The sequence below is a fragment of the Sphaeramia orbicularis genome, chromosome 21 (assembly GCF_902148855.1).
Source record: "Sphaeramia orbicularis chromosome 21, fSphaOr1.1, whole genome shotgun sequence".
Classification (NCBI taxonomy): Eukaryota; Metazoa; Chordata; class Actinopteri; order Kurtiformes; family Apogonidae; genus Sphaeramia; species Sphaeramia orbicularis.
The window spans coordinates 55,746,462-55,773,914 of NC_043977.1; the positions used below are offsets into that span (position 1 = coordinate 55,746,462).

Genomic DNA, 27,453 nt, shown 5'->3' on the forward strand with positions numbered 1-27,453 from the left:
TCGGAGCGGCTGTGCGGGATGTTCTTCTCCGGAGCAGACTCGTATTTCCACAGGAGGGGCGGGGCGCGGCCGTGGGAATCCCGGCAGGAATGAGCCTATGACGGGAAGCACAGGGGCGGGCCCAGCCTGAGTGGACCCACACTGCCCCCGTGAAACACAATAGTTCTTTATTGTTGGTTTCCATACTGTTTGTTGGTTTGTTTGTTTGCACAATATGAAAAGAATTTGAAATACAAAGTAAAAGCCAAAAGAAGCCCAAACCCCTGGAGCTCCTCAGGGATCAGGTCTGGGACCACACCACCTTCAGACCATCCACAAAGCCCATATCCAAGCAAATGTGTGCCATCAGATACTGAACTGTGTGTGTGTGTGTGTGTGTGTGTGTGTGTGTGTGTGTGTGTGTATACATACACTCTCAAAAACAGAGGTATGAGATCAGAACATTTATGAACCTATAAGTACATTTTTTAAGAATGTTCTCTCAAAAGTACAATATTGGTCTGTAGGAGGCCAGAATGTCCCCTTCAGACTATGAAAAAGGGTCCAGAGTTCTGTACAGTCCAAATGTGTTCTATAAGGAACCCTGCAGCATTCCAAACTGTGTGTAGACCATGAGAATAGGCTATAGGCTAGAACGGAACAGTAGGACTAATTAGAGTTCAAACATTAGGCTGAGCACATTATTTATTATATATCATACTGTAATTACTCTATATTATATTTAACCCTTTCATGCACGAATTATGAGAACCTTAATCAAAATTTTTTCCTGAGTGTTTTTATTCCTCTTTAGGGATGAAAAAAACAATGCGATTGAAAATTTTCTTCTGAAAAATAAATAAAAAATAAATAAAAATTATTTTAAAAATGTAAAAAAAAAAAAATACATACAAAAAATAACAATGAAAAAAAAATTTCTTATGAACCTATTTTTCATGAAGTTGCAAAAATGTCCACTCAGCTGGACACCACACGTTTAATTTTTGATGCACAGAAACATGTATTTACTGTTAAATTGTGTGAAAACTATGGAGAGGGCTTGTGATTCTGGGGGTTTATGCTCAGGAGAGATCTACATAATGTTACCAATTCATGTCAGAAAAGATATGTAGTGTCTTAAAACTTTAATAAAGATATGTGTAAAAAAAAAAACAAAACAAAACAAAACAAAAAAACAATGAAAAGAACAAGAAAATCCATGAATATACAAGAGAACAGCTGTAGAAGAGCTGTCCACTGGAGTGACCACTGTGCATGAAAGGGTTAATAATAATTTGTGTTTTAATTTAATAGCCCAATTAGCTCAATGATAATAGCCTAATAATTTATTTCTCTTATTAGAACCTCTGATTATTGACATAATCTCTGTTTTTTCCAGTTTTCATTCACACCTCCGTGTCTTGATGTCGTAGCTTGCCTATGCCATTGTTTGTTTTTTTTTCTCAATTAAGCCACTGGTTCAAACTTTAAACATCATGGCATTATCAACTATATGAGAGTTTTCTTTCTATGTAAAGTACTTAAGGTACAAAAATGGACCATTTCCAAAGGGTACAGAAATGTCTCTCAAAAAAGTACACCCCCAGAGACAAGCATTTGGACCCTTTTAAGTACAAGCTGGTACCTCTGTTTTTGAGAGTGTACACACACACACACACACACACACACATATATGTATGTATGTATATTAGGGGTGTAACAATATGAAAATTTCATATCACGGTTATTGTGACCAAAATTATCATGGTTATCATTATTATCGTGGTATTGTTGAAATGTGCTCAAAATGTTCAAAAGTACTTAAACACACACTGAAATAATGCAACCAAGTTGTATTTTGACAAAAAAAGAAGAAATAACATGCACAATCTACTTTCTGTTGCAGAAACGTTCAAATATTAACATGTAAATATCAAACATACAAATGTGCATTAAAGCTGGCACCTTATGGACATAACAGATATCTGCACCAGTGGTGGGAATTAATAGGATTTTATCAATTATCAGTACCATTGTACATTCATTCATTCATTCATTCATTTTCTGAACCCGCTTTATCCTCACTAGGGTCACGGAGGGTCGCTTGGAGCCTATCGCAGCTGCATAGAGGCGAAGGCGGGTACACCCCGGACAAGTCGCCAGTTCATCGCAGGGCTACCATTGTCCATTCTGCTCACCAGTCCAATTCCTTATCAGTTCTCCTATTGATTCCTGAGTGGTTTTTTGAGTGGGAAAAAAAAGTAGTTGCACAGGTCAGAGTGGGCCTGTTTGACCCTTTCCAGATCAAATCATTCCTAGTGTCACACATATCCACTATCATACACACACAAACAGAAAGTGAAACACAATCCTATTTTCCTGAACTGTTTAATGAACAAATGTAAATATACTGAAAGAATGAGGATTTAAAACATGTTAGGCTGATCTGTTTCTCCAGGAAATGAGCAGTATCACCATGATTTTCAAAGTGCGGTAAACGAACACAGTTATCATGATAATTAGAATTTAAACGGTAATACTAACCAGTGGAAATTTTACTGCAGTTTATCACTATACCAGTAATCGTTAAATACTAGTCAGAATAAAGCAAAAAGCAAAGGGACATGGTCAGAGGGACCACAAACACACCATTAGTTTTCATTTGTTTCACATCCTAGGCCTATAATGACACTCTTTTTCCAGTGATCCGCAGCCTTCCAGCTAAACGACTCACTCTGGTGTGAGGTGGTGTGGAAAGAGAAAGGACAGAAAGGAGGAAAATGGATGAAAAATGACATTTCTCTGGGAGCCCTCCTCTGACATCCTCCTCCTCATTGTCACAGTCTATCTGCATCATTCCACATCCACAGGGTCATCTGAGACTCTGGCACCAAAAGACCCTCCAGGCTGAACATGCTGCACTTCAAATGACTATCTGATCTGGTTTACAGGGTCCATTTAATGGCACTAATCAAATGTTTAAACCAGGGCTCTCAAGCTCATTTTCTTTCAGGTTCCACATTCAGCCCCATTTGATCTGCAGTGGGCCGGAGCAGTAAAATAATAACAGAATAACCTATAAATAACAAGAATTCCACATTTTTGTCTTTGTTTTAGTGCAAAACCCCCCATTAAACTATGAAAATACTTAATTTAATAAACTATCCAAACAAAAAAGATGTGAATAACCTGAAAAAACTGATATTTCTTAAGAAAATAAGTGCAATTTTAACAATATTCTGCCTCAACTTATCATTTCTACATGTGCATTCTGGATCAGATCTACAAAGACAATAAACACTGAGGAACAGGCAGAAAATTGTTAAAATTGTGCTTAATTTTCTTTAGATATTTCAGGTTGTTCATATTTGTTCAAGTTATTCACATTTTATTGTTACAGGATAGTTTGTAAATGGAAATGTTTTTATAATTGAATGTTATTTTTTGCACTAAAACAAAGACAAAAATTGGAAGTTTGTATTATTTACAGGTGTAATGTAATATTTTTTTCACATCAAACCGAGAAGAAAATATGGAGTCATTATTTTTTGTAGGTTTTTATGTTATTATTATTTTACTGTAGATCACAGGTGTCAAACATGCGTCCTGGGGGCCAAATCTGGCCCGCCAAAGGTTCCTGCGGGATGAAAGTGCAAAACTCAACCTGAGCAGTCCAGGTTGTCCAAATCCTTTTGGTTCAGGTTCAACATACAGACCAATGTGATCTACAGTAAAAATAACAACACAATAACCCATAAATAATGACAACTACAAATTTTCTTTGTGAAAAATTTTGTGCAAAAAATTTAAATGAAAAAAAAAAACAACATTACACTGTGAAAATATTTACATTTACAAAACTATTCTTTCACAATAAAATGCAAATAAATACAGAAATAAAAACAAAGATCAACAACTTGAAATGTGCAATTTTAACAATATTCTACCTGTTACTAAATGTTTTGTGCATTTATGGATCCACTGTGATCTGGAGTTGTGTTAATAATAAGAGATGGAATATTGTAGAAATTGTTCAAATTTTAGTTCCAAACTCCAAAATTTTAACAATATTCTGCCTGTTACCAAATGTTTATGGAACACTGTGTGTAATGTACATGTATAAATAATAAGTTGAGGCATAAATTAAAATTAAAATTGCGCTTATTTTTCAAATGAAATTTCAGTTTTTTCAGGTTATTCACATCTTTTTTGTAAAATGTAAATATTTTCATAATTTAATGTTATTTTTTGCACTAAAACAAAGGCAAAAATTTGAAGTTGTCATTATTTATAGGCATAATGTAATATTGTTTTCACATCAAATCAAGAAGAAAATCTGCAGTCATTCTTTTTTGCAGGTTCTTCTGCTGTTATTCTTTGACTGTAGATCATATTGGTCTGTATGTGGAACCTGAACTAAAATGAGTTCCACAGCCTGGACTGTGGAATTTTTGCACTTTACAGATTCCTCCCAGGGGCTGGATTGGAACCTTTGGTGTTTGAGAAACCTGGTTTAAAATATACAAGCTTTTTTTTTTTATATACTCTTTTATGGGCGGCAGAACAACACAGAATCAAACAAAAGATCTAGTAAAAATGTATCTATTCTGTAAGTCTGCATAGTGCAGATTCAGTGTGCAATATGCAGAACTGATGATTTGACTTGAAAAAATAAAACTATTTCTATGTTATTCACCTTTACTGGCTTATTAGCGTCTTTTATCCAGGGGAGGATGAACCAGTGACCACAGTCTGGACTAGACTGACCACCACATTTAGGAGCTGGATGATCGCATTTGACAACCCATGATAACCTCCTCAGACCCAGCTATGGGTTTTCTGTCCACATTTGTGGATAAGAGTTTCACAACTTTATACAAAAAAAAGGAAAAGAAAACTGTCCACCACAAAGGACTTTCCATAAAAATTTTAAAAACTGCATCTGAAAAAACTGTTGTATCATGATGTTTCCAATATAGGCACTTATTTAATAAAAAAACAAAAAAAGCTGATACTTTGCTGAAATTTCCTGGGTCTGAGGAGGTTAAGCATGGCAAACAGTGCTGTAAAGTCCTAATCCTCAAGTTTAGAGCTGCAGCTATTCATTATTTTTGTAAATGATTAATCTATTGATGATTTCCTTCAATTCAATTTGATTAAACAATTATAAAAAAAAAAATAGCAAAAATGTGAAACGTACCTGTCTGAAAACAACAAACAACGTGTCCTTTATTCCAGAGGCAGCTCAAACAACAACCACAAAAGTATAAAAGTAAAAACATATTTTAAAAAAATATCTATAAAGAAATAATAACAACAGTATAAAAGTATATATAAAAATATCTATTGATTTAAATAACAAACAGTTCTAATGGCATCTACAAACCACATGTGCACTTCAGCCTTCAACACAACATTTGGATCCGCCTTAATAACAGCTTAAGATGGAACTAATGCTGCCTTCAGGCGCTGTCAGGAAGATGATCCTTTCCACTTGTGACTTCGATATTACCAGTGTGTTGTGTTCAAGTACATTTGTTGTTGTTGCAAATAAAAAATGGCTGACGCTCACAGTTTATCGTGACCCTCTACTTGGGTAAAACACTTTTGGACGTGTTCATTCATCTGCTACTGCATTTGTTTCAGTCAGTCATTAATCTGCTGAACATTATCTTCAAGAGCAGGGGTCTCAAACCTGAGGCCTGGGGGCCAAATGCGTCCCACCAAAGGTTCCAATCCGGCCCGTGGGATGAATTTGCAAAGTGTAAAAATTCCACAGTTAAGGCTGTGGAATGCATTTTAGTTCAGGTTCCACATACAGACCAATATGATCTACAGTCAAATAAGAACAGCAGAAGAACCGACAAAAACAGAATGACTAAATATTTTCTTCTCTGTTTGATGTGAAAAAAATAATATTACACTATCCCTATAAATAATACAAAGTTCAAATTTTTTGTCTTTATTTAAGTGCAAAAAATAACATTAATTTATGAAAATATTTACATTTACAAACTATCCTGTTACAATAAAATGTGAATAACCTGAACAAATATGAACAACCTGAAATGTCTAAAGCAGGGGTCAGCAACCCGCGGCTCCGGAGCCGCATGCGACTCTTTCATCCTTATGTTGCGGCTCTGCGTGGCTTGGGAAAATAAATTATAAGTGTCCGATTGAAGTGTATGTTATTTGTCTCAAAAACGTGTATCATGTCTTCTTATTAAGTCAAAGTTTTTAACTTCTTTCTTCAGACCTTGTGCAATTTCGATGATCAGCATTCGCCTTCTTCAGAGACGTTTGACAGCACTTGACGTGTCAGCCGGCAGCCGGCATGCGCGGAATGCCCTGCGACACCAAAACTGCACAATATCTGAACAAAGTATTTTATTTGTGTTTGTTTAATTGTAGTTGTAAATTGTAAGATTATTGTGATCTCGAAATATTAAAATAAAATTATATATATATATATATATATATATATATATATATATATATATATATATATATATATATATATATATATATATATATATATATATATTATTATTATTATTTTTCGTCGCTCAAAATATGCGTCACACTCTCCGACAGCCCGCCAAAACGCTATACATTTATCGAGACTTTCAACCCCAGGTAGGCCAAGTATGGAGAAATCTAAGAAAAGAAAAATATCTGAAGAAAATAGAACATTTATGTCACGACGGGGAGAAAAGAGAGGACTCAAATGCTCAGTACTGAAGGGAAAAAAACACAAGTTTATTAAACAAAAATAAAAACTAAACAACGGAAAGCACAGAACCAAGAACAGAGTCCATAAAGGAAGACAAAAAAAACACACAAAACCTGAGTCAGAGTCCGTAGATGAAAATGGATAATGTCCGGGTTATGAAAAAGAGTGAAGAGGAAAAATGGACCAGCGCTGCATGGCTGCAAACCAAAGCCTTAAATAGGCTAAAGGTAATTGGCTGCAGCCACGCAGCGCCAGCAGGTGAGTCTGATGATGATTATTAAGAGACGGAGGAACTGAGGGTCACACAGGCACAGACCATGACCAAGAGGGAGGAGCTGAGAGTCACACAGGCACAGATCCTGACAATTTAATGATGCCAGGTGCCATGGCACGACCAAGGTGCCGCGGCACCTCGGGGCCAACGCTAGGTGCTGTGGCACTGAAGTACTACGGCTCAGTGTCAGGTGCCATGGCACCGCGATGCCACAACTGGGTGCCACCGGTGCCGCGGCACCACCGGCACCTCGAGCCGAGGCACCACAGCGGTGCCACGGCACCTGGCACCGAGCCATGGTACGGCGGTGCAACGGCGCCGTGGCACCACCGAGGTGCGCCGCAGCACCAAGCCGTGGTACCGGTCAAATCGTTGGATAAGCCGCATCGGAGTATAAGCTGCAGTGTTTAAAGTGTGGGAAAAAAGTAGCAGCTTATAGTCCGGAATTTACGGTATATATAGGCTAACATCTTCATTTCAGATGTCAAAAAGTGTTTGCGGCTCCCAGTGTTGTCTTTTCCGTGGAAACCGGGTCGAAATGGCTCTTTGAGTGTTAAAGGTTTCCGACCCCTGGTCTAAAGAAAATTAAAGGTGCTGTATGTAGGATTGTGGCCAAAACTGGTACTGCAATCACATTCCAAATACTGTAGAGCACAGGTGTCAAACATGCGGCCCGGGGGCCAAATCTGGCCCGCAGGGTGAATGTGTGAAATGCAAAAATTACACTGAAGATATTAACAATCAATAGTGTCAAAATCATTTTAATTCAGGTTCCACACACAGACACATACAGTCCAATTAGATTTCAAGTGGGTCAGAACCAGTAAATATTATCATAATAACCTAAAAAATAATCACAAGCCCAAACTGTGTCTTTGTTTTCTTGGTGTAAAAAAAATCCACTTACATGAAAATGTTTAGTTACCAAACTATGCGTTTGCAAAAAACATGAATAACCTGAACAAAATGGAAATGTCTTAAGAAAAATAAGCGCAATTTTCCCAATATTCTGCCTGTTACTAAATGTTTTGTACAATTGTAATGTACACGTGTAAATGATAAACTGATAAACTGAGGCAGAATATTGTTAAAATTGCACTTGTTTTTCTTCAGACAATTCAAGTTGTTCCTGTTATTCAGATTTTGAAGAAAACTTTGTAGATGTAAACCTGATCATAACAGAATTTTCCTTTTTTCACTGGTATTATTTCACTGGTCTGGCCCACTGCAGATCATATTGGGCTGAATGTGGAACTGAACTAAAATGAGTTTGACAGGCCTGCTGTACAGCCTGGTATCCTCTGCTCCTCCCCCCAGACTAGGGGTGGGCACATCCAGCATGAGCGTCTACTACTGGTGTTTCCACTAATCCTGTCCACCACACCAGACAGTTCACACAAAACAATCCTCACCAGACGGATTCTACAGAAGTATGATATAGAATAGAACAGGACAAACGTTCTGCCCACTCAAATGAAAGTTTATGAAGATTCAGGAGATAGAGGAAAGGACAATGAGCCTTAAGTTTACCTTTTACTTCCGCGAAGTAATGGATCCCCCCCACCCCCCAAGTCCTACAGCGGTACCTGGTCTCTTCACCAGGGCCAGGAGAAGAGACCACAGCCTGGCCCCAGGAGAACACACCGCTGGTCTGGGACCGGGTGCAGAGACGGTGACCTCGGCTCTCAGTGGTTCTTCTGGTGGTCAGACTGAGGCAGAGCCGGCGTCAGTCTTCAAATCCTTCTCCTCTTTCATCCGTCTCCATGTTTCTAAATCATCTCCTACAGATCTCCTACAGGTCTGTGTCCTGCCCTGACCTGTGTCCTGACCCCCTCCCCCACCTGTCTGGATGGGCCTCCTCGCCCCTGCCTGTCTCATCCAGCGGGATGGACCCCTCATGTGTCCACCTACTGCATCTTTGCAGACTGGAACTACATCTGCAAATGGACGTCCATCAGTCCTGGTGCATCTACAGCCTGTCTGTCCATGGGAGTGGATCTGTCCTTCACTGTGGTTCTCCCCGAGGTTTCTCCCTTTTCCCACTGGGTTTGAGTTTTTCCTTGCCGAGAAGGAGGGTCTAAGGACGGGGGAAGCCCTGGACATGACTCATTTTCTTGCTGTTTATTTGACTGTTGTTGTTTACATCCAACTGACTCTGTAAAGCCCTTTCAGATAACCTTGTTGTGATATTGGACTGTACAAATAAAACTGAATTAAATTGAACTGAATAGATCCTTGTTTTGTTTCTCTCTTTGTCACTTTGTCGTATTTGGAATAATCCCTTTAGTCCTTTTAGGTTTATTCAGGTCAGACATTTGTGATCAGAAATGTTCATGTGCAGCTCAGTGGAACTGCCAACCTGGATGAACAAAGGTACTGACTCTGTGATTGGCAGACAGGTGATGGGCGGAGCCTCAGACCAAAACACACAATGACAACACTAGAAGCACTTGGAGAGCGAAGACCTCCGCCAAGGCAGATCAGTGCCCCAGATTTGGATGAAAATTTCAGGAAATGTTGATACTGGCACAAGGAACAAATGATTCAATTTTGGTGGTGATTGGGGGGGTGGGGGGGCCACGGGGGCCCAGTGATCAGCCTTGGCGGAGGTCTGCGCTGTCTTTTCTGGAAAACCACTCGGAGAGCGCAGACCTCCGCCAAGGCTGATCACTGGGCCCCCGTGGCCCCCCCACCCCCCTGATCACCACCAAAATTGAATCATTTGTTCCTTGTGCCAGTATCAACATTTCCTGAAATTTTCATCCAAATCCGTCCATAACTTTTTGAGTTTTCTTGCACACAGACAGACAGACAAACAGACAAACAAACCAACGCTGTCAAACACATAAGCTCCATGGTGGAGGTAATAAACATCATTTGGGGGCTGACACCGAGCTTTTCAAATGCACATATTCTGTCTGGACTACTACTGTCAGTGAGATCAGGATTTGAAATGAACAGGATTCCTTCATGTCTGTGACAGTCAGGACCATTTTAGAACGACTGCGAACACAATTCCACAGACTGCACCTTTAACTGCTTCATCTGTACATGAATGTGCTGCGTTAATGAACACATCAGATGGGAGGAACTGGCTCACCGCAAAGTCACTTCCAGAGAATATACTCTTCAGTTTAATAAAGTTGCGTCATTCTCATCACCACTCTGAACACATGTAATATGACAGCAGTGAGTGGACGCTGAGTGAGCAGAGGACACTGGTGTTAAACTCACTGAACATGAAGGAAGAGTTCAGTACCTTGCATATATCCTTTATATGTTGCATATATCAGTATTTCTTTGTAGTTTGTATTTTGTCAGTATTTTTCAGAATATATTTGAAGTATTTTTGTGTGATTCTATTATATTCTGATGTGATTTGAAAGCGTCTGTCTGATACTGCAGCTGCTGTGGAGGACTTATCGCTAATTGGTTTGTGATTATTCAAAGTGACAGCGTTCCCCTGAAATGTACCTGATATCTTTGTAGACAGAGCACTCATGGGACTAATGGTGCTTTCAGGGTCCATGGGAGAGCGCTGAGAAAAGAGCAGAGGGACCTCGCCCTGGGGGAGAACCCCCCCCCCCCCAAACACTCAGTGTCCTTTCATGGCAGGACTCTTCTGCCTTTCACTACATTTCATTCATTGCTCGGTCTTGTGTAGTCGTGGTTTACAGAGACTAAGTAACTGCTGTTAGCATCGTCTGCCATTTCACAGTTTGGATTGACTGTTGGACTGACAGACGGACAGACTGACTGACCGCTCTCCTAATGGAATTCAGAGCCTCTAGACGTACCAATATAAAGACAGTGAATCTGGGTCAACCAAGAAGGTAGATAAATGGAGATAGGAAGAAAGAAAAGTGCAAAAACAGTGCATATTTCCCAAGATGCATTTCTCCCTCGAGAAATATTCTATAGCACACTGTAAAAAAAAAAAAACTCATAAAAACATGGTAATATTCCGGCAGCTGGGGTGCCGAAAAAATGCTGTTAAATAACAGAAAATAACCATCTCATAAAAATACGGTAATTTTCCATAATTAAAATACAGCTTTTTGCCCTAACTTTACATGAGATTTTGCTTATTTTTTGACTTTTTAATGTTTAATAAAGAATATTTACATGTTTTAAAACAGTCAAATTACCTAAAAAAAATATATATATATAAATAATTTTCAGTGAGACTCATTTGTCCAATCCACTGATAAAAACTGTATTTGGACAGTTTATCAGTGCTTATACATGTTATACATTCACAAAAATACATTTATTCATCATTTTTGTTGTGAAACCTCCTGTAATTACACAAGATATTTGTCAGTTAACAAACAAATCTTGTTAAACTTACAGAACAAATACTTCTTTAATGGTTATTTGTCAGTAATTTTATCTGGTTTTATTTATTTATTTATTTATTTATTTTTTACTGTATAAAACTTTAAATTAACAGTTTAATCTCATAAATAGAAAAGAAATATCTGTGAAATTACGATACATTTACAAATGTATTTTAACTGTGTTTTTCTGTGAAAAAAGAAAAATTTTCTTTAAAAAAACGGAAATTTTATGGTTATTCACATTTACAGTACAGTTTTTTCCCTGTTATTTTACTTTTGACATGTAAAATCACAGTCTATTTATGTAATATCATTGATATTTTCCTGTATCTTCAAAATGCAGGAAAAATCTGTAAAATAAACAGTGAAAATTCTGTTAAATTGCAGATTTTTTTTTTTTTTAACAGTGCACGTTGCCACTAAAGCACTGGTATTACAAGGCAAGTAAAATGTCTTCATATAAAATATTTCATACATAAAGGCGGTTCAGTGTGATTTACATAAATACAAGGAACACTGAGAGAGAAATAAGAACAAATGATCAGAATATTAAATAGAATTAGAAGAGAATGCAGTATAGATAAATAGATAAGAGAATAATAAAATAATAATAAAAGAAAATAAAAACATGTCAAATCTAGTATAATGTATAATATCCATATATGACATGATTAAAAGAACATACAATATAAGAACGTACAGTCCTTCAGACTTACATCACAATAAGAAATGAGTGGAAGTCAAAGCTCAGTCATACAAAATACATGAAAAGAGAAATGTTTTCAGCTTGGATGTAAAAAATGTGGCGTGTAACCCATCGTGTCCACTCACGTTATGTGCGGAACCTGAACATTTAAACACAAATAAATTGTGAGTGATTTTGCAACAACGGTCATTTTTGTGAAACACTGCCTTGCATATTTACTTCAAATCCCAAAATGTACCTGTGAGAGAATAAGAAGATATTCGAAAAAATAGTAGTGCATAAATTTCGTGTCCTTTTTACCGTGTTACATGCGGATTTTTGTATAAAAATAATAAAAACCCTTTCATGCATAGTGGTCACTACAGTGGACAGCTGTTCAAAGGTGTTCTCTTGTGGACTTTGTTGTTTTAGTTCCAGATCAGTCAACACAGTGCATCATCCCATACACTGTAATTCAGACCATTACTGTAAAAATGCCGTTGTAGGTAAATGCAGGTATGTTAAAATATAAGAAAACATCAGATCAGCAGCATTAAACATGTTTTTATTTCCTAGTTTTGACGCAGTATATCAGTAAATACATGTTTCTTTGCTTCTGAAACTAAATGCATGGTGTCCAGCTGAGTGGATATTTTTGGAACTCCATGAAAATTAGGTTCATAAAAAATTTTACATTTTTTTCATGCCTAAAAAGGAATAGAAACACTCAGGAAAAAAAAAAACAACTATTGATTAAGGTTCTCATAATTCATGCATGAAAGGGTTAAAATGTGTTTTGTCTGAAAACGAGTTTCTCTTTTATCTCAGTAAATATTTATTTTTAAAATAGACTCAAAGTGCTTCCAAACCTGCTTCATAACATCAGTCTACATCTGGTTTGAATTTTTAGCCCCTCTGTCCTGTTTTTAGGACCAGTTTCATCGAAACATCCATGTTTATCATCGCCACCTGCTGGTCAGTTTGGTTTAGCATTCAATTTGTCTGTGTTTTCATATGTGGTATTCTCTATTATCTCAGGTTCAAAACACACCAGCTTTACATTAAATACATTTGAGAAGTTTAACTTCTATCCGTTTGGGTCTGGTCTGGGGTGACAGTGGGTCCTGAGCCCTGACCAGTTCAGAACCACTGGACTAGGACACCACTAGTGTTATAAAATAATAGACCATGCAGTTTTATCGACTTATTTGTCAAAGTTAGGACTGAAGTTTAAAGTGTAGCCTGATGCTCGATTCAAAGCAGCACCTCATTCCAGTGAGAACAACCATGAAACCAGTCCACCTTAAACGCTGTAGTCATCTGCACAGCACGCTGGAGTCAGTTTCTCCGAGGCACTGGTACTTGTTTTGGAAACGGTACTTAAGTAATTTTGTAACCTTGTATCTTGTGTCCTAATTGTTCCTCATCATCATATTCTCAGTGGTCCTCCTCCAAGACCCCATTCATGAGGTTCAAGGGGTTGGAACTGTTTGATGAATATGAAAAGGACGGGAATCAAGTGATGTGGCCTTCATAGTCTGCAGAGCTCAACCACTTTTATTTATTTATTTATTTATTTATTAAGACAAACACACTTCATTAGAGTAAGGCATAGTTGGTATGTTCACCACCTCAGCCTCTGGATCATCAGATCTCCCTCTGCCCTGAGCGTGCAGGCTCTGGAAGTCTATCAGTGGGTGAGACTGAACCTATGGGCGTCACTGACACTGGGTGGTTCTGCAGAGAACACCCACTCCTCAGATTTAGCTTTATATGAACCCTTTCATGCATGAATTATGAGAACCTTAGTCAAGATTTTTTTTTTCTGGAGTGTTTTTATACCTCCTTAGGCATAAAAAAAATTGCGATCAAGTTTTTTTTTTTTTTCATGGGGTTACAAAAATGTCCATGCATTTAATTCTTTAAGTAAAGAAACATGTATTTAAAACCCAATATCAGAAAGTAAAATGAAAACAATGAAATAAAAACATTTTTAAGGCTGCTAATTTGATGTTTTCTCACATTTTAACATACTCTAATGCTAGTTATTACCTCATATAATATGCAAAAAACAGCTCTTATTGTCTAACAAATAACTGATTTACACTTAAACATGTTAGTGCAGATCAGGTTTATCAAGAACAGCAAAGTTATAGTAATGGTATGAATTGCAGTGTATTATGGGATGTTGCATAAGTGTCCACTGTGTTGGCTGATATGGAACTAAAACAACAAAACCTATAAATATACAAGAGAACAGCTGGAGAAGAACTGTCCACTGGCGTGACCACAATGCATGAAAGGGTTAAGGTGTAACTACGATGTAGAAAAGCTTCCTGTAAAACTTTCTAATTTTCATAAACAGTTACTTTTATGTCGGTCCTTGGTATATAAACAGAACTTTTCCCCGCATAAATGTTCTATATAGAATAACCAGAATGTATGTTTCAAATGTAAGTTGTTGTTTTTAAAGAATTGGGCTGATAATGTCAGTTGTTTAACAGGGAAGGTCAGTTGTTTACTTATAGTGAATTTTTGTCAGAATATAAAATTCCTGTACTCCCAGGAGAATATGCCATTGTGTTTGATGCTCTCCCTTCAGGTTTAAAAACTTTGCTATCATCTACTATCAGACATTCAACAACTATCACCCCTCAAACTGCTCAAACACAATTATACATGAGGAAATTTAGATCCATTCTTGAGTAAAAAAAAAACTAATAATAAATGCATTAGAGAAATGATTCAAAGGGATACAGTTTGTAAGTCAGCTTCTATCTTTTTTGGAATAATTTATAATTTGATGTGGAATGGGAAAAGTCTGGTTATTAGCTGGGAAGTTTTCCATGTGGAATAAGGTGTGAGTGGTGTGTGTGAAGGTGTTCCACAGGTGTTCTCCAGTTCATTCAGCTCTGCTTCAGTTTCAGATCAGTGTCCAGCCTCTGGGTTCATTTTGTCGCAGTACTGATGAAACATTCGCTCGTCTGTTTTGGGAATGGGCCTTCAGTCCAGGTGTTCGGTGGGATATCAGTCTGTTTTTAAACAGAAAACTGGATATTTCTCTGAACTTCAAAATTGAAGATATTTTATTTGGTTTCTTTAATAATGATCTGCCTGTTTAGAAACTGTTTATTCTTAATCTCATTTCGTTATTAGCAAAATTTCATGTGCATGCGAGCAAATTTACCAAACAGAAACCCAGCTTCACATCCTACTGGAACACTCTGAACTTTAGCACGAACTCTAAAACTGTGAAAACTAAAACCTTATGTGATGAATTTAAGTTGTATATTTTTTTTTCCCTTCCTTCTTGTCAAGGTTATTATCGTTAATGAAAACTAATGAAATGATGAAAACTAGAATTGAGAAAACATTTTCCTTAACTGAAATAAATAAAAACTATAATTAAAAGAAAAAAACGATAACTAACTGAAACTGTATTGTGTGTTTATAAAACTAACTAAAACTTATAAAAATTATGGCTAAAATTCCCTTTGTTTTTGCCTTTGTCAGTGTCGGATTGATATGAAATCGATTTATTTCCCTCGAATAATTTTCTCTGCTGGCACCATATGATATTTAACGGTCCGTCACTTGTGGTTTCCAGTCGTCTTCTGGTCCCCACTCTACCTGGAAACATGGAGACTAAAGTTGGGAGAAAGCAGCAGAGTCCTGTCTGGGATTTATTTGAATACGATGGAGAAGAAGAGAAAAGATATTAAAAAAAAACCTAAAACTAAACTTAAACTAAGCATTTAGAAAATAATGAAAACTAATAAAAACTATCAAACCTGCTCTAAAAACGAATAAAAACTAACTGAATTAGAGAAAAAAGATTCAAAACTAAATAAAACTAAAGTATAATGAAAAATCTGAAACTATTAGAACCTTGCTTCTTGTTTATTCTTTTACTTTTATTTATTTATTAAATTCACTTACCTATCTTTGTATTTATATCTAATTTCTTCCTGCCTCACTTTGAGCATTATGTTTTTTCCATGTTCTGTTGATCTATTTGTATACGGTATTATGGAAATAAAGTTTTGGAGAAAAAAAAAAAAAGAGCACCCTCTCCTCTTGATATAAACTGTAGCTTTTGTAATGAATGTCCTGAAACTGTTGTTCATTTATTTTGGCACTGCCATACCGTTAAAACTTTTTGGCAAAAACTCTGTGATTTTATTCATAATAACATTGAAAGACTTTTTATGTTGTTTTGGAGGAATGGATTGTTTGGCCTATTTGAAAGTAGCTTGCTCAGAAGTGAATCTCTATACCTGATAAATCTTCTAATTTTAATGTCAAAATTTCACATTCATTGTTGTAAATACTCAGCAAAAAAGCCACACTGTACAGCAGGCCTGTCAAACTCATTTTAGTTCAGTTCCACATTCAGTCCAATTTGATCTGCAATGGGCCGGACCAGTAAAATAATACCAGTGAAAACAGTAAAATTCTATTATGATCAGGTCTACATCTACAAAGTTTCCTTAAAAATCTGAATAACATGAACAATTTGAATCGTCTTAAGAAAAACAAATGCAATTTGACCAATATTCTGCCTCAGTTTATCAGTTTATCATTTACATATGTGCGTTACAATCACAAAAAACATTTAGTATCAGACAGAATATTGGTCAAATTGCATTTACTTTTCTTAAGACATTTCTGTGTGTTCATATTTATTCAGGTTATTCTCATTTTTTATAAAAGTATAGTTTGCGAATGTAAACATTTTCATGTAATTTTACTTTTTTACACCAAAAAACAAAGAGAACATTTGGGGTTGACATTATTTATAGGTTATTATGATAATATTTTACTGGTTCTGACCCATTTGAAATCTAATTGGACTGGATGTGTCTGTATGTGGAACCTGAATTAAAATGATTTCGACACCAATGATTGTTAATATCTTCAGTGTAATTTTTGCATTTCACAAATTCATCCCACAGGCCGGATTTGGCCCCTGGGCTGCATGTTTGACACCTGTGCTTTACTGCATTCTATAATAATTTCAAACAACACATTCTCTCAATTAAGTACTCTGAAAAGCGAAAAGGCAATAAAAATTGTTGAAATCTGTACTTCCCTTAATATATTCACCTGAACTTTGACACCCCTAGTATAAGTTGGCATACTTTTTCTCTTTTTCCCAGCTTTCCTGTCCTCTTTTTCTTTTCTACTTTCTTTCTATACATGATTATAATTAAGCATTTATATAATGTCTTCCATTGCAAATGTTTTTTATATATATATATATTTAACCCTTTCATGCACGAATTATGAGAACCTTAATCAAATTTTTTTTCCTGAGTGTTTTTATTCCTCTTTAGGCATGAAAAAAACAATGTGATTGAAAATTTTCTTCTGAAAAATAAATTAAAAAAATAAATAAATAAATAAATAAATAAATAAATAATAATAATAATAATAATAATAATAATAATAATAATAATAATAATGGAAAAAAAATCTTATGAGCGTATTTTTCATGAAGTTGCAAAAATGTCCACCCAGCTGGACACCACACGTTTAATTTTTGACGCACAGAAACATGTATTTACTGATAAACTGTGTGAAAACTATGAGGAGGGCTTGTGATTCTGGGGGTTTATGATACATAATGTTACCAATTAATGCCAGAAAAGATATATAGAGTCTTAAAACTTTAAAGAAGATATGTGTAAAAAAAATAAAATAAAATAAAAAACAAAAAAAAAAAAAAAAAGAAAGAAAAGAAAAGGCCAAAAAAAAAATCCATGAATATACAAGAGAACAGCTGTACAGTAGCTGTCCACTGGAGTGACCACTATGCATGAAAGGGTTAATATGAAAGAAGCTGTATTTGTATTATAAACTGTGCTGTCCTAAATAAAAAGGCGCACCCTCTCCTCCTAACCATTAGGTGGCGGTAGAGTGCGTCTAACTTATGAGCCAACCCCATAGAAGAGGAAGAAGGTGGAAAGTACGCATGCGCGGATCCAAGGTGAATGTAGTATGGCGGAGTTCAGTTAAATATGCAGAACAGTCTGTTTTAAAGGAGTTCAGTCTGGACAAATACTTATCTAATAGACAAATATCACAACACAATAGAGTACAAATCGAATATCTGTTTATTTCTATGTCGTTGTGAATAATATGGAGACTAAATAACGTGTTCTGGTGGATTTTCGCTACAAAGGGGGTAAATAATAAGTTACCGGTTACTTTATGGTACTTAAATGTTTTGTTTTTGTTTCGTTAGCAGATTAATGGTTACAGATTTAACAGTCTTTCACAACAGTGTGCTTAGACAGGGTTTGTTAATGGATAACAGATGTATGTAAATGCTTAAATGATAAGATAAGGCTTCATATTTTCCATTACCTCGGTGACAGTAGAAGCTGTTGTGTAACTTTACTCATCTGTAAAATGGCTGTTTATGAGTTTGTTATCATCTTCTCTTCCAGAAACACAACTGGATATTGGGGGAAAAAAGCACAGTAACAACAGGATGGCCTCTGTAAGTCACATGTTACAGGTCTGTGGGTTTGTCAGCTGGAATAGTCCTACTGTTGTGTATCATTAAAATAGTTGTGATAGTGACATCCAGGCAGGTTTACTGAAGTCCAGCTGGTCCAGGGCGGTCAAACATGCGGCCAAACGCGGCTCGCCAATGGTTCCAGTCCGGCCCCTGGGATGAATTTACAAAGTGCAAACAATTCCACAGTCAAGGCTGTGGAACTCATAATAGCATCATAGCATAACAGCATAACCTACAAAACATAATGACTCCATATTTTCTTCTCAGTTTGATGTGAAAAAAGTTATATTACATTATGCCAGTGTTTCTCAAAGTGTGGGCGCGAAGGTGTGCCAGGAGGGCATGGGATCTCTCCTGGGTGGTTGTTTTTTTTTCTCCTTCAGGTTAGAACATGTAGCAGGTGGAACTAATATTTTAGTGTTGGAGCACCCTGGACTCATTTTAGGGACGTCCACCAAACCAGTCTACTGCCATGGTGATCTGTCACTAGACTAGACAACGAGTTTAGGTTTGGACACTGGACAAGGACTGAACTGGAAAAGAAAAATGTGGAATGTTTCTGTTTTTGCACAGTTTGTACAGTTTGCACTTTAATGTTCTGAGATGTGAAATGGAAACAGGCTCATTGTAGCCACTGATATTGTTAAAATGCTCATCTTTATTACCAAAATTTGTTTGTTGTTCCAAAAAAAAAGTAACTTTATTGTCATAGTTGTAAGATAATTGTGCATTTCCAATTTTTATTTGGAAAAATATTGTCTCAGAGCAGTCTGGTTGAGTTTATCTGTGTTGTTCAAGTAAAAAATCTAAGTTATTTTTAATTTGAACAACAAATTATTCAAGAAAAAGCAAAAAGTGTTGTTACAATGTTGCTGGGGTTGGGGGGGGCCTGGAGATTTTTCATCCTCCAAAAGGGGACCTGACAGAAAAATACTGACAGCCACTGCATTATGCCAATAAATAATGACAACTTGTGCAAAAAATAATTTTAAATTCTGAAAATATTTACATTTACAAACTATTCTGTTATGATAAAATGTGAATAACCTGAACAACTTGAAATGCCTAAAGAAAATTAAGCACAATTTTAACAATGGGCCTGTTCCTAAGTGTTTAATGTCTTTAGATCCAATCCATAATGCGCATGTAGAAATGTTAAGTTGAGGCATAATATTGTTAAAATTGCACTTATTTTTCTTTAGAAATTTCAGTTTTTTCAGGTTATTCACATCTTTTTTTGTTTGGATAGTTTATAAAAGCAAGTATTTTATAATTTAATGGGTTTTTTACACTAAAACAAAAACAGAAATTTGGAGTTGTCATTATTTATAGGTTATTATGTTATTATTTTACTGGTTCAGCCCACTGCAGATCAATTCGGGCTGAATGTGGAACCTGAAAGAAAAGGAGTTTGAGAGCCCTGAGCTAGCCCGTCAGCACTAAAAGTGTAGTCTTGCATATCCAGCTCTGTTTTCATCTGAGGCAAATGTTGTGCCATTTCTACAACATTCTGGTACAATTCACTCTGAGTCTGGAACAGGAACAAACTGCGTAATTCGGTGGTGTCACAGAGAAGTTGTTTTGATTAAATATTGCTATATGGAAAAGTCACACAGACTCCTGCACAACAAATCAAACTAACTGGACACTTGTTTTGTGGTTGTTGGTCTTTAACCTTTTGCAGTGTTTTCAGTGTTTCTTGTGTTTTAGTGAGAGCTTGTGTAACATATTAGTATTCATTTGGAGGATGCTGCATACTAGTGCAGTGGTTTTCTACCTTGGGGTTGCCTGGAATTCAAATGGGGTCACCTGAAATTTCTAGTAATTGATGAAAAATAAAATTTAAAAAATATATATAAGGTGAGTTGACAGACACAATCCCAACCCATCAAAGACATGACAAACTGTGAGTGTGAAACTGCAGCACTGTGGTTCTGTTTATCTGTCAAATGTTCATTGTGGTCAGTTTCAGATGCTGCAGCTCTTTCATAATTCATAGTTTCAGTTCTTGTTTGTTCAGTATTAATTGTCCTCCTTGTAAATCCAAGCTAGACTGACTGTACATATCCTGACCAAGGAAAATCCAATTCTCCCTTTGTGCAGTAATCTACACCTGGATTTACTGCCTCTGTCCACAATAATGTACATTATATAGACTTAAATGACGTTTAAATTCACGTTTATTTACAACATAGTGTAGCAAACTATTACATAATCAAAGACAAATTAATTTTAGCGAAATTTTTTTTATCTGTTTTGAATGTTTTGGGTCGCCATAAATTTGTAATGTTAAAATCACCACTGTCACCAATCACAAGTGTTTGCTCCTGAAGGATTCTGTTGGGTCTCTGTAAACTTAATTTGATTCTGATTTGAATTGATAAAGCACTTTGTGACTCTGTCTGTGAAAAGTGCTCTATAAATAAATTTAAAATGGGGTCACGAGCCAAAAAAGGTTGGAAACCACTGCTATAGTGGGTGGATAATGTCTATATTTGTGTTAATGTAGGGGTCTGTGGGTGTTTTTGTGCAGGTTCTGTGCAGCAGAGCCAGGCTGGTCACTTACCTCCCTGGACTCAGTGCATTGGTGGGTCGTGTAGCAGGAACTAGAACCTTCTCAGCTGCTGGATCCTCTGGGTCTGATGAACCCCACATAGCCACCACTCCCTCTGATATGGGTATGGACTCCAACCTTTTTTACATTTCTACACTAAATAAATACTGTTTGTCAAAGGAGTGTTGGTGTATCTGTCCTGCTTCCTGTGTTGTGTGTCATCATCCTGTTTTAGGACTGCGGACGGTGTGGCCTGATGAGAGTATGGGGCCTTTCGGACCCCTGGATCAGCGCTTCCAGCTGCCGGGTAACATGGGCTTTGACTGTCACCTAGAGGGACTGGCAGAGCAGAGGACCACCCCGGCTCATAAGATGGTCCCTGATGTTCTCTCTGCCCCGTCCAGCAGCGACCGACATGAATTCATACTGGCCCAGGTTGCCGGGGAGTTGTTTGTAAGTGATCCACTTTAGTACTGCGTTTTCTTTTTTTTTAAATTTTGTTTTTTATTTGAAAAGGAGCGAGATATCTCATCATTCCCATTCATACATGTGACATCTATTAGAGTCCTTTTTGTATTTCTTATTTTCTACACAAATAAGTGTCAGACAGAAAAAAAAAAAAAGCATATGAACTGAGTGCTTACAGTTTTGGTATTTCTCACTTAAAAAAAAGACAATCACAGCTTTCAACATTACACATGTTTATGCAAAAGTAAAACATAAGCAAAGAATACAGACAGGGAGATTATAAAGAAGAAATTTTTAGAGGAGTGATCCAAATTCTGGGCGGCTGGAGGGTACAAACTTAATCCATTTGTCCCAAATATGGTAAAATTCATCCCTCTGGATTCTGATAAAGTAAATCCATTTTTCCATTTTGAAAATTTGCAGACGATCTCGTACCAGTCTTCTAATGTTGGTGGAGTTGGCTTTAACCACCTTCTTGTAATAGATGTCTTGCTGGCTGCTGAAAGCGCCTGTAATAATTTTGTATCCTCCTTCTCTTCTAGTACTGAGACATCACCAAGATATAAATTTACAAAGTTATAGGGAACATGAACCTTGAAGACCGATATTAAAGTCCTGTGAATATCCCTCCAGTATAGGTGCATGTTGGTTCAGTCCCAGAACACATGATAATGTTTGGCCTCCTTTGATCCACACCGTCTCCAACACTCAGAAGAACCATCTCTGTATTTACCCTGATGGGGGGTCTTCAAAAATCTAACCACATTTTTCCAACAATGCTCTCTCCATTCTAATGAATTTGTAGAAGACCACTGAAACTGACAGATTTCTTCCCATTCCTCATCCGAAATTCTTATTCCCGCTTCCTTTTCCCACTTTAGTACTGCATTTTCTGATCCCTGTTCCAGATCAGTGCCAAAAGGACTGTACAGTGCTCAACCTAATATTTTTCTACCTCATATTTATTGATATTCTTTGTACAAAGATCAGCTTTAAACTGTGGAGCACCAGCCTTCTAGCCAAATGTAAACACACCAATCCGGTATCTGACCTTGGGTTGTGTGTAATACACACTGTACCTGTTTACACACCTGCATGTGAGTTTTCCACACTATGAAACAATAAATTTTCAACCACACAGCCACATTATATATTGTGATATATGCTATCATGATGCCAGTATTGTGATTTGTATCATATCACCAGATTCTTGCCGATACACACCCCTAATTGTAATTGTTGTGCATCAAATCTTGATAAAAGAAAGAAAATGTGTTTTATTGTTGCAGTAAATAGAAATAAGAGCTATTGGGTTTTTTGTTTTTTTGCAGTTCATAATCTGACTTGTTGACTAGTCGTTACAGTAGTGGATGACTAGTCAACTACAGACACAGTCATTATTTGCAGCCCTAGTTTGTATGTAAAGTGGTGTAGACGCCCTGTTGGATTATGGAGATGGAACTCAGTTTGGAGATTCAAAGTATTTTCAGGGTCGGGTTTGGTTTAGGCATGTTATGGTTAAGGGGAGTGTTAAGTCTGAAGGAAATTATAGTAACACACTATAATGTCCACTTAATACATGGAGATAAAATGTGTGTGTGTGTGTGTCAGGAAAAAGATGATCCGCTGTCGCCTCAGAACATGAACAGAGCTGACAAGTACTTTGACTCCAACGTGGAATGTGCCATTCAGTCATGTCCTGAGCTGCTGAAGAAAGGTACTGCACTGCACTCCCAAACAGACTGTTACAGCCTGTTCTGTCAGATGTCTGTCATTCCTCTTGTGTCCACCAGAGGGAGCCTAAACCTCACAGACCAGCATTATCAGTTCATGTGCGTCTGTCTGCTGTTATTCCTCTGAACCAAGGTTATAATAGTTTTGGATTTTTCATTATAGTTAAGTTTTGTTTAGTTTTGACTTTTTTTCCTCTAATTCAGTTAGTTTTAATTCGTTTTTAGAGCAGGTTTGATAGTTTTTATTAGTGTTTGTTATTTTCTAAATGCTTAGTTTTAGTTTAGTTTTAGTTTGGTCGTATTTTTTCTCTTCTTCTCTGTCGTCGTATTCAAATAAATCCCAGACAGGGATTCTCCCAACTTTAGTCTTCATGTTTCCAGGTAGAGTGGGGACGAAAAGAGTTAATATCAAATACCACATTAACCCTGATTTTCTGATGCAACAAGATGTTCTAAGCACTCCTGTGTAATTTTTTTGAAATTTTCATCCAACCCCCCCCCCCCCCCCCCCCAATTTACTTTTTTACCTCTGAAAATCCATGTTTTTTGCAACTTTCCCAGTTTCTCCGCTCTTTTGTCCAGTGCAATGTATAAATATGTTCATGATGGGCCATCTTGTCAGTGCCATATTGTATTGTAAGAGTACTTTGTACTATGAACAGTCTAATGTCAAGGTCATGTTGTAGGTTAAAGGTCACCAAAATGCCTAGTTTTTTCAAAAATTCATACCATTCTGACATTTTATCAAATCTGTCCTCAGTTCTTTTCCCTCTGGTTTCCTGGTGGGACCCCCCAAGGCCTTTGGCCCTTTAAAGACACATTACAGACTAAATATTACAACATGTACATTCCATTTGGAAGAACCCACATTAACAGCTGAATTCCATGAAATATGTATTTGGACCATTTGGGTGACCTTTGACATATAATTTGACTTTGACACTACACCTGTTGTAGTGGAAAGCACTCTGAAGACATGACATGTCTCAGAAAAAACATTAAAGGGCCCAGCATGAGCAGATTGACACATTGTACTTAATCAACAGTGAAACAGGTTTGACAGTTGACAAAAACCTCATGTTTTCAGGGTTGAAAAAGTAATTTTCGGAGTGTGTGTGTGTGTGTGTGTGTGTGTGGGGGGGGGGGGGCTTGATTTGAAATTTGTTCACGTTTTTGTAATTCCCAAGACATGGGAGCGTTAGAAAATCTGGGCTAAAGTTGAATCTGAAGAGTTTCCTGAAATAACACCCCCAGCTAGTGCTAGCAGCTAAAATTGGTGGAGGGAAATAAATTGATTTCATATCAATCCGACATTGACAAAGACGAAAACAAAGGGAATTTTATCCATAATTTTTATCTGTTTTAGTTAGTTTTATAAGCACACAGTACAGTGTCAGTTAGTTATATTTTTTTTCTTTTAATTATAGTTTTTATTTATTTCAGTTAACGAACATGTTTTTTCAATTCTAGTTTTCGTCATTTCGTTAGTTTTGGTTAACGATAATAACCTTCCTCTGAACAGATTTCCAGTTAATGTTCCCCGAGGCTCCGTCTTCTGGTATGATGGTGGTCACCGTGACCCAGAAGACCCAGAACGACATGACGGCGTGGTCAGCTGAGGTGGAACAGGAGAGGGAGCAGATGCTGGACAAGGTCAGTTTGTGTCTGACTTTAAAGAGCATTTGCACCGACAGTTATCACTGAGCACAGTAGAGTGTGAGTGTGAGAGTGACCGGTTCCTCCACTGTGCAGTTTATAGATGGAGCCAAGGAAATCTGCTACGCCCTGCAGGGGGAGGGCTTCTGGGCCGACTTCATCGATCCGTCTTCAGGCCTGGCGGTATGTAGCTGCTGCAATTCAGGACCACAAGAGAAACACGAGAAATGCAATATGGATACGTCATACATGTGTTGTCACTCCTGAAACTACACATTGTAGTTGCCTAATTTATTTTTTTAAATTTTACTGCCCTTTCTCAGACTCTGCTATAGCTGTAGCTCAAGTCAGAATTTGGAACAGTCAAGTGAATCATTATTTGGATCTTTTACCCAAAACCCATACATTATTATTATTATTATTATTATGTGTCATATAACTATTACTGTTAGAATAGAATAGAATAGAATAGAATAGAATAGAATAGAATAGAAGCTTTATTTGTCATTGCATAATAAATACAATGAAATTGCACATGCCCCCACATAAAAAAAACACAGTAACATTCATACTGCATTCTTCTCACTCATAAATACATTCACACACAACACACACACCGAAACACATCAATATTAAAATACTACTATATAAAAGTGCAATTATATAAAAAAAAAGTGCATTTTATATAAAAGTCCTCTGACTTGGATTCAAAGTGCTGGTGGCTATGGTATATGCTGGTGATTTAGAGAGTGGATGGCTCTTGATAAAAAACTTTTATGAGTCTGGTTGTATGTGATCTTACCTTATTATAACTTTTATGTCGTGATTATTAAACTATACATACATACATATATTTATAATATACATACATATTACATAATTAGCTATTTATTACTATTACCTCCACCAAGGAACAGCGAAGGTTATGTTTTCATTGGGGTTTGTCTGTTAGCAAGATAACTCAGAAAGTTACGTACGGATTTGGATGAAACTTTCAGGAAATGTTGATACTGGGGGGGGGGGGGGGGGGGGGGGGGGGCTGATTTTGCCACTCAGTCGGATTTTGAGGGGCATGGCCCAGGGCGAAGAGACGTATGTGCATACCCTCTATACCTGCATAGACGTAAAAGAACTAAATAAATCAGATGAACCTGTATACAAACAGGAAGACGCTGGAGTACTGGGGACAAATCCAAGTGCATTAATCCGATTTCTCCTAATCAGATTACTGCTGTTTTCTGATAAAACATATCGGATTATGCTGTTTACATGACCCCTGGAATAATCTGAAAACTCCAGAAATCGGATAACGATCGGAGAATTAGTGTGGATGTAATCAGGCTCTGCGAGGGATTCAGACTGATGAGCGGCAAGGTTCTAATAGTTTTGGATTTTTCATTATTGTTTAGTTTTATTTAGTTTGGACTTTTTTTTCTCTAATTCAGTTTTAATTTGTTTTTAGAGCAGGTTTGCTAGTTTTTATTAGTTTTAATTTTTTTTTTCTAATTGCTTAGTTTTAGTTTAGTTTTAGTATTAGTTTTAGTTTCTTCATGTCTTTTCTCTTCTTCTCTGTCGTCGTATTCACATAAATCCCAGACAGGACTCTGCTGCTTTCTCCCAACTTTAGTCTCCATGTTTCCAGGTAGAGTGGGGACCAGAAGATGACTGGAAACCACAAGTGACGGACCGTTAAATATCATATGGTGCCGCTAGATAAAATTGCTACAGCGAAATAAATCGCTTTTGTATCAATCCGACATCGACAAAGACGAAAACAAAGGGAATTTTATCCATAATTTTTATCCGTTTTAGTTAGTTTTGTAAACACACAATACAGTTTCAGTTAGTTATCATTTTTTTCTTTTAATTATAGTTTTTATTTATTTCAGTTAACGAAAATGTTTTTACAATTCTAGTTTTCGTCATTTCGTTAGTTTTCATTATTGATAATAACCTTGATGAGTGGTCAGTGCTGTTAAGTGGATGATCATGTCAGAAGTATGATAGCAAAAAGTATCAGAACACTTCTAGTTTTTCTGCTGTTTTGACAGAACAGGTGTCAGATAAGTGACTGATGGTGTGTGTCCTCCTCAGTTCTTCGGCTCGTACACCAACAACACGCTGTTTGAGACCGACGAGCGCTACCGTCAGCTGGGCTTCCAGATCGAGGACCTGGGATGCTGCAGAGTGATCCGACACTCGCTGTGGGGCACACACGTTTTTGTGGGGACGATATTCACCAACGCACCGTCAAGCAGCCTCATCATGAAGAAGCTGCAGGAAAGCTGAATATGATTCAAAGCCATGTGAAAATGAATATGGACTGGTCATCTGAGCGGCTGCTATTCCTAATTCCAGCCTCAATAAAACCCTCTAAGAACAGGTGAACCTTAGCCGTGTGTGTATACGTAGTAGACGACTTCTATTTAAAGGTACAAGTCTTTGTTGACCAAAACTGTTGACATGAAATGTGATCACATTAAATCTCTAGTTTTGTTTTTAAAT

General features: G+C 37.0%; 1 protein-coding gene across 3 annotated transcripts; it reads left to right on the forward strand.

Moving 5' to 3' along the window:
• The first annotated feature begins 17,983 nt into the window (after positions 1 to 17,983).
• On the forward strand, positions 17,984 to 27,452 carry mmadhcb (metabolism of cobalamin associated Db). Of its 3 annotated transcripts, none has more exons than XM_030125595.1 (8): positions 17,984 to 18,197; positions 18,464 to 18,516; positions 21,071 to 21,215; positions 21,327 to 21,544; positions 23,171 to 23,276; positions 24,815 to 24,945; positions 25,045 to 25,131; positions 27,043 to 27,237. In XM_030125595.1, the coding sequence occupies exons 2-8, from the start codon at positions 18,508 to 18,510 to the stop codon at positions 27,235 to 27,237; spliced, it is 891 nt and encodes a 296-aa protein (XP_029981455.1). In that variant the 5' UTR covers positions 17,984 to 18,197; positions 18,464 to 18,507. The 3 variants fall into 3 exon arrangements, with proteins under 3 accessions (XP_029981455.1, XP_029981453.1, XP_029981454.1); XM_030125593.1 differs by lacking the exon at positions 17,984 to 18,197 and adding an exon at positions 18,261 to 18,311 and having other exon boundaries at positions 18,464 to 18,534; positions 27,043 to 27,452; XM_030125594.1 differs by lacking the exon at positions 17,984 to 18,197 and adding an exon at positions 18,261 to 18,311.
• Position 27,453: the final 1 nt, after the last annotated feature.

Excerpts from the sequence above, each read along its gene's own strand:
- mmadhcb (XM_030125593.1), top strand. The coding sequence starts at position 18,266 with ATGGTTACAGATTTAACAGTCTTTCACAACAGTGTGCTTAGACAGG. Across the intron at positions 18,312-18,463 it reads CAACAGTGTGCTTAGACAGG|AAACACAACTGGATATTGGG; the intron begins GTTTGTTAATGG and ends CTTCTCTTCCAG. Across the intron at positions 23,277-24,814 it reads TCCTGAGCTGCTGAAGAAAG|ATTTCCAGTTAATGTTCCCC; the intron begins GTACTGCACTGC and ends TCCTCTGAACAG.